Genomic DNA, 9,734 nt, shown 5'->3' with positions numbered 1-9,734 from the left:
CTTTTTGACCTCACTTCTCTCCCACAATTCAGCCAGTGTGTCTAAGTGTTTAAATCTCTAAAATGAAGTATCTGATTTTTTTCAGAAAAGGGGTAAAGGTTGTGACTTTTTTTTTTTTAACCCCCTGGAGGAGATCAGACTACCCAGTTCCAAGTATTTTCAAGAAAATCATTAGCTGTATAAATAATGGAATTACAGTTTTGTCTGATACCAAATCATCAGTTTTCAGAAGCAAATAATAGCTTCTATACACTAAACTACAATGCATCATAAAACAAATTTGTTTTTTATAATAAGTAAATATTCTTTTGAATGATGATAATACTATATTTGAACACTGGAACTGGGCACTCCTATAATTATCATTTTTTCAAGATTTAGGATAGGTGAAGGGATAACTAGGTTTTAAAAAATTATTCCCAATATTATAGTTTTTATTATGCTATTTTCCAGTAGAGAAAATTAGTTACCTTGACACTTTTTTTTGAGTGACTGTCAAAAACAGATTTTTAGTGTTTAAGAGGCTTTAGGGTTCAGTCACTTCAAACCTCTTCCCCTTCTGCATTCATCATATTCTTTAATTATTGATTGGTGCTAGGTTTTTACTTTTAAAACAGTCATTTTATTGGAAAGAATGAAACATAAAAATATATCAGTTATGCAGTGGGGTGCTAAAGAATAAAAATAATTAGCCTATGCCAGGCTGACATCTCTCCTTTTAATCAGAAAAAAAAGAAAACAACTTGTTGTCAGGTTCCATTACTTGAGAGATCATTTCAAGTCCAATTGTAGTCTCAGAGTTGACTGGTGTTGGGAGGATTGAGAGGGGGATTGACTGGGATCATCTGACTTTCTCTTTCTCTGCTGTAAATGGGGATTGTGGTGCCCCACGTATCTCATAAGGTCATGAAGAAGACAATGTGGTATTAAAATTGAAAATTCCTATGTGCTCCATATGTCCATGAGAATGCAAATTTTATTCCAAATCCATGCAAAAGCCTTTGTTGATCTTTACTATTTACTTGTTCCATATTTAGAAATTTGTTCATGTGCAGATAGATGCTTCATTCTATTGATAAGATTGCTCTCTAACCCAGGAATTCGTTTTAGGAAATTAACACCAGAGATTTGCAGATACCTGGATGAGAGTTAAAATTGTAATTAGGAAAGTACCTATCCCATTAACAACTGTGTATTAGCCACTTGCTTTGTGTAAGACATTCTAGATCCTACACCGTAGTATTTCCAAGGCAGAGACTGACCGTAAACTTTAGAGCTGGTGGAGTGGGGAGAGTTCATAACCTACTGAATTCAAACACAAAGTAGACAGACTCCAGAGCCTATTCACTTAACTGCTGCCTTTTTCTTCGTTGCCTTTTTGTTTTGTTTTCAATTAATAAACTTTATTTTATTTAGTAGCTTTAGGTTGAAAGAAAAATTGAGTGGAAAGTACACGGAGTTTCCATATAACTTTCTCCCTTTCCCCGTTAACATCTTGCACTGGCGTGGTACCTTCGTCGCAACTGGGGAGACGTTATTATTAAAGTTCATAGTTTACGTTAAGGTTCACTCTGTGTGTTGGACAGTCTATGAGTTTTGACAAATGTGTAATGATGCATATCCACCATTAATTACATTGTCATACAGAAGAGCCTCGCTGCCCTTCCTCCCTGAACGCCTGATACCCACTGATCTCTCACTGTCTCCATAGCTGTGCCTTTTCCAGAATGTCCTAGAGTTGGAATCATACAGGATGCAGCCTTTTCAATATGCATTTCCATTTCCTCCGTGTCTTTTCATTTTTTAGCCCTAAATAATATTGCATTGTATGGATGTACCACAGTCTGTTTATCCATTCACCTATTGAAGGACATCTCCCAAGTTTTGATCATTATGAATAAAGCTGTTATAAACGTACATGTGAAGATTTTTTTTTAAATCTGGATGTTTTTTATTTTACTGTGATAAGAACACAGCATGAGATATACACTGTTGACAAAATTTTAAATGTACAATGCATTATTGTTGACTAGAGGTAAAGTGTCATTCAGGAGGTCTCTAGAGTTTGTTCATCTTGCTTGACTGTGGTTTTTTGTGTGGATGTTAATTTTCAACTCATTTTGGCAATTGCAATTGCTGGATCCTATGTTAAGGGTATGTTTAGCTTTGTTAGAAACTGCCAAACTGTCTTCCGAAGTGTCTGTACCATTTTACGTTCCCACCAGCAGTGAATGAGCGTTCCTGCTACTCCACGTCCTCTTAGCATTTGGTGTTTTCCATGTTCTGGGTTTTGGCCATTCTAATAGGTTGGTAGTGGTATCTCGTTGTTTTAATTTGCAACTCCCAAATGACACAAGATGTTCAGCATCTTTTCCTATGCTTATTTTCCATCTGAATATCTTCTTTGGTGAGGTGTCTGTTCAGATCTTTAGCCTATCTTTTAATTGAGTTGCTTGTTTTCTTGTTGAGTTGTATGAGTTCTTTGTATATTTTGTATGTCAGCCTTATATCAGCTTTGTGTTCTGCAGATATTTTCTTCCAGCCTACAGCTTAGCTGTTCATTCCCTCATGTTGGTCTTTCAATGCTTTTGATTTATGATTCTAGCCTGCCTTTTCACAGAGAATTACACTTAAAAAAAGCACTAACCTGTTTAATAATATCATGAGTCCATCATAAATAAGTACTCTAATAAAGGGAAATATAAAAAGGACTGATAGTCAATCGATAAATATTTGTACCTATATATAGGCTAACACTGGGATCTAGCATACAAAAAGAAAAAGGAATACTTTAGGAGTATTCTGTCTGCTGGGAAACACAGACAAATAAAAAAGACAGTTATGTTTATATCATTTTTTGGTCATATAGATGTTTTAAATTTTTAGTTAAGTGATCTTATGATTTTTGAGATTTTTTTGCCACACTTAGAAAAACATTTCCAAATCAAAGCTTCTTTAAAAAAAATTACAATTGTTTTCCCCATAATCTTTTGTGTGTGTGACTGTAAATGTTCTCTTTTAAGCAAGAGTTTTATTGAGATACAAGTTACACACCATACAATCACGTCATCTGAAGGATACGACTCAGTGGTGTTTAGTATATTCACAGAGTTGAGCAACCGTCACCACAGTGTGTCTTAGAACATTGCCATCATCCCAGAAAGAAACCTCATACCCATTAACAATCACTCCCCAGCCCCTCCAGCCCTAGGCGACAACTCTCCATCCACTAATGGACATTTGGGTCGTTTCTACTGTGGGGCTGCTGTGAATAGCGTACCTATGGACATTCATGTACAAGTTTTTGTGCAGACATATGTTCTCTTTTATCTTAAGTATATACCTGAGGAAGGAGAGGTCAGAGGTCATGGGGGCAGGAGGCGTTCCTGCCACTGGCCTAGTTGCTGTGTAGCAGAGAGGTAGGCATCCGCCACCACGTTCTGGAAGGTTCTTGGGCTCGACTAGGGCAGTAGCGCCGGGACTTCAGGTCTCTGCTGGCTGAGTGGAGCCGCCACCATGTTTGGCCGCTTGGTGGTGGGGAGGCTGGTGCAGACAGCTGCACAGCAAGTGGCAGAGGATAAATTTGTTTTTGACTTGCCTGATTATGAAAATATCAACCGTGCTGTGGTTTTTATGCTGGGAACAGTCCCATTTCCTGAGGGAATGGAAGGATCTGTCTTCTTTTCCTATCCTGATTCAAATGGAATGCCAGTATGGCAACTCGTAGGATTTGTCACGAATGGGAAACCAAGTGCCATCTTCAAAATTTCAGGTCTTAAATCTGGAGAAGGAAGCCAGCACCCTTTTGGAGCCATGAATATTGTCCGAACTCCATCTGTTGCTCAGATTGGAAGTTCAGTGGAATTACTGGACAGTCTGGCTCAGCAGACTTCTGTAGGTAATGCTACTGTGTCTTCAGTTGACTCATTTACTCAGTTCACAGAAAAGATATGGACAGCTTCTACAGTTTTGCTTCATTTGATGTCTCTCAGGCCCAGATGACACCAAGTCCATCTGAAATGTTCATTCCAACAAACGTGGTTCTGAAATGGTATGAAAACTTCCTAAAATGACTAGCACAGAACTTTGTCTTTTGGAAAACATAATTTGAATAAAATATTTTTTAATGGAAAAAAAAAGTATATACCTATGATTGAGTTATATGGAAACTGTATGTTTAACATTCTGAGGAACTGCCAGACTGTTTTCCAAAGTGGCTGCACCATTTTACTCCCCCACCAGCAGTGTATGAGGGTTCCAATTTCTCCACATCCTCACCAGCACTTGTTATGTCTTATTAATTATAGCCGTCTTAGTGGATATAAAGTGGTATTGTGTTGTGGTTTTGATTTGTATTTCTCTGATGTTTAATGATATTGAGCATCTTTTCATGTGCTTATTGGACATTTGTTTATCTCCTTTGGAGAAACATCTATTCAGATTCTTTGTGTGTTTTTAATTGGATTGTTTGTCTTTTTATTATTAGAAATGAGTTCTTTATATATGCCAGATACAAGTCCCTTATCAGATATATGACGTGCAGATACTTTCTCCCCTTCCATGGGTTATCTTTTCCCTTTCTTGTTGGTATCTTATAAAAACAAAAAGTTATCATTTTTATGAAGGACAGTGTATCTGTTTTCTTTTTTGTTGCTTGTGCTTTTGGTGTCATAGCTAAGAAGCCATTGCCTAATCCAAGGTCACAAATATTTACACACCCTTTTTTTTTTTTTTTGAGATAGCATGAGGAGTTTCCCATACACCCTTCACCGAGCTTAACTTCGTATCCATAGAACAATTAGTAAGAAATTAACATTGGTGCAGTACTGTTAACTAAACTACAGACTTTATTCAGATCCTTTTCTATCCAGGACCCCACATTGCTTCAGCTGTCACGTCTTCTCATATAAGTCTACTTCAGTGTGGTAATTCCACTGTCTTTTCTTGTCTCATGACCTGGCACTTGCAGTGTGGACTGGTCAGGCATTTTGTAGGAGGTCCCTCGATCCGAGTCTGTCTGGTGCTTTCTCTTGATTAGACTAAGGTTGTGGATTTGGGAGAGGCATAGCACAGAGATGAGGAGCCCTTCTCATCACATTACATCATGTGATGCCTGTATGTCTTATTGCTGGTAATGGTAAACTTGATCACTTGGGTAAAGTGTCTGTCATATTTCTCCACTGTAAAGCTAGTATTTTTCCCTGCCACACTCTACTTGTTGGAAGCTAATCCCTAAGTTCAGCCCATACTCAAAAGCAGAGAATCAAATAATTTGTGGATCTATCACCATAATCTTTTTTTTAAATTTATTTATTTATTTATTTATTTTTGGCTGCATTGGGTCTTTGTTGCTGTGTGCGGGCTTTCTCTAGTTGTGGTGAGCTGGGGCTACTCTTCGTTGTGGTGCACGGGCTTCTCATTGCTGTGTCTTCTCTTGTTGCGGAGCATGGGCTCTAGGCCCATGGGCTTAGTTGTGGCACACGGGCTCAGTAGTTGTGGCATGCGGGCTCTAGAGTGCAGGCTCAGTAGTTGTGGCTCACGGGCTTAGTTGCTCCGTGGCATGCGGGATCTTCCCGGACCAGGGCTCAAACCCGTGTCCCCTGCATTGGCAGGCGGATTCTTAACCACTGTGCCACCAGGGAAGTCGTCACCATAAACTTTTATACTTTGACTTTTCCTGTTAAAATCATTGATCAGATGGAATTCATTTTCATATAAGGAGAGAGGTATACTTTTTTCCAAATTTTCTACCTGTCTCTGACCATTTAATGAGGAGCTGTCTCTTCTTCCTTATTTGAAATGGTATCTTTATCATATGACAGATCCTTAAGTGTATTCCGTCTATTTCTAAACTCTTTATTCTGTTCCTTTGATTATTCCATCCCTTCTCCCATAACAGACTTTTAATTATTTAAGCTACAAATATAAGTTTTTGTATCTTTCAGGCCTATTCCCAAGGGAGGATTCTCTGCCCTTCTTTTATTAAGGGAAGGATTGCCATGGAGAGGAGTACCAGAGAAGGGAGTGAGAAATTGAAGATACAGGAGTTGGGGGGGGGTCTTTGACCTAGGAGTGTCTCTAAGAAGATGGGGAGGGTTAGCCTCGTCATCCAGGTGGAAGGATTACTCTAAGTAAGGAGAAAAGACATCTCTTTATTGTAACCTGAGAGAATGGACAAAGGACAGACACAATACATATTACATTAGAGGTTCTTGCCAGGAATTGAGACAGTTCCCAGCTAATTGCTTCTGTCTTTCTGTGAGGTTTGATGTGCTTGGTTTCAGGTAAGGGAGGGAGGAGATAGAGGTGAAGGTTTAAGGACGACAGAGGTTTAATGAACATTCTTGCAGATAAATCTTTGCACACTTCTGTTTATTTCTATAAAATCCTATTTGCTAACTCAGAGAACAGATACATTTTTGAGGCTCTCAGAAGATGCTGCTATATGGCAGCATCCACTTAATTTAAAAGGAAGCTGACCATAAAACGCAGTTTGCCACCTTGTCCCGGCATAACCATTAGTACTGCCCCTTATTACTTTAAAAGTATCCAGTTTAGGTGATAAATTATATGGTCATCCTATTTATGGATGAAGCTTGACATGAGGTAAATTGAATAAATTAGTTTATTAGATACTTTAAAAATGTTATAATTTGAAAACACTGCTTTCTGAGGAAAAGCCAGCTGGATTATTCACCTAGGAAAGAGACAATTCACAGCTAAGGGCTCTGCAGCATAGATGTAACCATTCACTGACAGTCCACAGTGTTAATGTGTCCAGAAGATATACATGTTTCCAAAGAGAAGGCATCACGTGGACTCATACAATTTCAGGTCAAGGTGGTACCTCAGTGGGGGAGTTCCCTGGCGTTCCAGTGGTGAGGATTCAGCGCTTTCACTGCTGTGACCGTGGGTTCAGTCCCTGGTTGGGAAACTAAGATGCCGCAAGCTGCGTGGTACGGCCCAAAACAAAAAAAGATGGTCCCTTAGTGATCACTTGGTAGCCCTTTACTTTTTTGAATGAGGAAACTGAAATCTAAAGCAGTTAAGTGATCTGTTTAAGGGTTTAGGGTAATTAACAGAAAATCAAACAGAAGCCAGATCTGATCCCCAATTGTAGATTTTTTTGTTTTTGCTTTAAAAAAATTTTTTTTCAATCTACTCCTGAGAAAAACTAATTAGAAAAATAATACTGTTCATGATTTTTGTGCAGCATACCCAGCATACCAGTGCTTTCATGCCTTACAAATTAAGAAAAATTATCTACCTCTGTGTGCTACAAGATGGTCTTCAACTTCTGCTGTACCTCGAATCACTACCCACTATACTGTTCATCCCCGGGATAAGGACAAGCGATGGGAAGGTAAGTAATCGTTTCTGTAAAATTGTTGAGACTTTTCTAGACAGTTTGTATCATTTTTTGGAGGTAAATACTATATTTTTCATGATAGTGTAAAATCATCTAATAATATTTTATAACTTTACAAAATCTGTTACATATTAATATTTAGATAAGCAAATGCTTGCAAACTTTCTCAGTAATAAAAGTTGGTTTATGGAAGCTAAAATAAGATACGTCCTCGAACAGAACCTAAGAGAACAATAAACTAAGACAGTAATGGACTTAGTATAATTCTCATGGGAAGCAGAGGGGTTATTTCTATAAATAATGCTCTAAAAGATGGTGGGTACTTGTAACCCAGCCTGTAATTTTATCAGGTAATAGTCATCCCAGAATTGATATGTGGGTTTTTTTGGAGTATAGTTGATTTACAGTGTTGTGTTACTTTCTGCCTTACAGCAAAGTGAGTGGAATCTAAAAAAACGGTACAAATGAACTTCTTCGCAAAGCAGAAATGGAGTTACAGATGTTACATATGTTTAAACCCTCTCCCCTCCAGGGGTGAACATGGAGCGGTTTACAGATGAGGCAGACGTGGTAATCGTGGGTGCCGGCCCTGCGGGGCTCTCAGCAGCCGCTCGGCTCAAGCAGCTGGCGGCCCAGCACGAGAAGGACATCCGCGTGTGTCTGGTGGAGAAAGCTGCTCAGATAGGCATGCACACACTCTCGGGGGCTTGCCTGGACCCACGAGCTCTCCAAGAGCTGTTCCCAGACTGGAAGGAGAAGGGAGTATGAAAAGTGGTTTTTTATACCCAGTCTCGTCTTTATTGCATCTCTATTTCCAAATGAAAGGAATGTGGAAAACCTTTTCACCCAGTTCTGTCTCTTAGAGGATACTTGTAGATAGGTTTTTAATATTAAAAGGGCCAAAAAATTTGAATCATATCAAATATAGTTAAAATTTTAAGCTATTAACTCATCCTTATTTAATGCCTTCTGCACATAGCATCTGTGTACTGGATTTATGAGAAGGTATTATCTTGAGAAGATCTTTGAATAAATATAGCTTTTTGATTTTGAGGGGATTTCCTAACTTGTTCCATGGGTGTTTATATCATTGTTCTTAATAAAGTGTTCTATAACTTTCCTGGGACATTGCAGTATCTAAAGCCAAGAAGGATAATTTAATCTAATTTTCTAAGGAAATACATTAATAAGAGCCCTTATAACATAAGCAGAAAAGTCACTGGTATGATACACAGAGAATCAAGTGCTAGTTTTACTGCAGTCATCATTTGTATGACCTTGGTTAAAATATTGTACTCTATGCATCTCAGTTTTTTTCTTCTGTAAGATGGGGTTTTCTTTGTTGTTGCTTTATTTTTGGCTGCATTGGGTCTTCGTTGCTGCGCGTGGGCTTTCTCTAGTTGCAGCGAGCAGTGGCTGCTCTTTGTTGCGGTGCACGGGCTTCTCACTGTGGTGGCTTCTCTTGTTGCAGAGCATGGGCTCTAGGCACACGGGTTTCAGTAGTTGTGGCACGTGGGCTCAGTAGTTGTGGCTCACGGGCTCTAGAGCACAGGCTCAGTACTTGTGGCACATGGGCTTAGTTGCTCCGCGGCATGTGGGATCTCCCCAGACCAGGGCTCGAACCCATGTCCCCTGCATTGGCAGGCAGATTCTTAACCACTGTGCCACCAGGGAAGCCCTGTAAGGTGGGTTTTATTACGCCTGTTCAAGGTATTCAGTGTTAGAATATTTAGTATCTGTGAACATACTCTGTAAAGATTGTTAAAAAACAAAATTCATCTGAGTAAATTTAAAGATCAAATTGTCTTTATTCAGTGATTCTGGGCAGCATCCCATCTAGCAAACAGAAGGGAGCTCCAAGGAGCAGCAGAAGAGGAAAGGGTTTGACAGGCAGAAAGGGGGTGGGGCACAGAAGTCATAAGCAAAAGGGTTATTTCAGGGTATTCCCTGGCAGTCCAGTGGTTAGGACTCTACAATTTTTTTAAAAAGGGGGGGGAAGGGTTAGTTCAGGCACTGTCACCTCCCAGGCGAGGCTGCATGTGGTGCCTCACGAGGACTGGTGGAGAGGCTGGTGGGTAAGGTTACATTCCTCGTAGAGGCCGGAACTGATTGAGGTTAAGGTCAGGGCTGGGTTTGCTGACCTGGGGCTTTGCACAAGGGACGACACTCTTCTTTCTAAAGTAGTGAGCTCCTTGGAACTAGAAAGGCTATAACTATGCCTAATTAACTTTCTGTCTTCAATGTTATATCAAAAATAGGTATCACTGAATTATTATTGACACAATATCAATTCTAATAGAAAAAGTTTTGCACATCAAAGCCTTATGTAGCCAGGCAGATCCAATCCCTTCCATACCTGTTAATT

The 9,734-nt window shown here is 39.3% G+C and overlaps 1 protein-coding gene and 1 pseudogene across 2 annotated transcripts in view; both read left to right on the top strand.

The window, feature by feature from the left end:
* The first annotated feature begins 3,516 nt into the window (after positions 1 to 3,516).
* Positions 3,517 to 4,073, top strand: LOC307059535 (protein Hikeshi-like; annotated as a pseudogene). The gene has a single exon. The product of its transcript is annotated as a protein Hikeshi-like (transcript).
* Positions 4,074 to 7,901: 3,828 nt separating this feature from the next.
* Positions 7,902 to 9,734, top strand: part of ETFDH (electron transfer flavoprotein dehydrogenase) — a 28,140-nt gene continuing 26,307 nt past the window's right edge. The window contains exon 1 of the mRNA XM_079707855.1: positions 7,902 to 8,131. Coding sequence (XP_079563981.1) covers positions 7,910 to 8,131 — 222 coding nt within the window. The 5' untranslated portion in view covers positions 7,902 to 7,909. The remainder of the gene's footprint in view (positions 8,132 to 9,734) is intronic.

This window comes from Hyperoodon ampullatus, assembly GCF_949752795.1.
Source record: "Hyperoodon ampullatus genome assembly, chromosome: 1".
NCBI lineage: Eukaryota > Metazoa > Chordata > Mammalia > Artiodactyla > Ziphiidae > Hyperoodon > Hyperoodon ampullatus.
The sequence above is the reverse complement of the archived record's forward strand: the minus strand, read 5'-3'. Positions and strand labels throughout refer to the sequence as shown.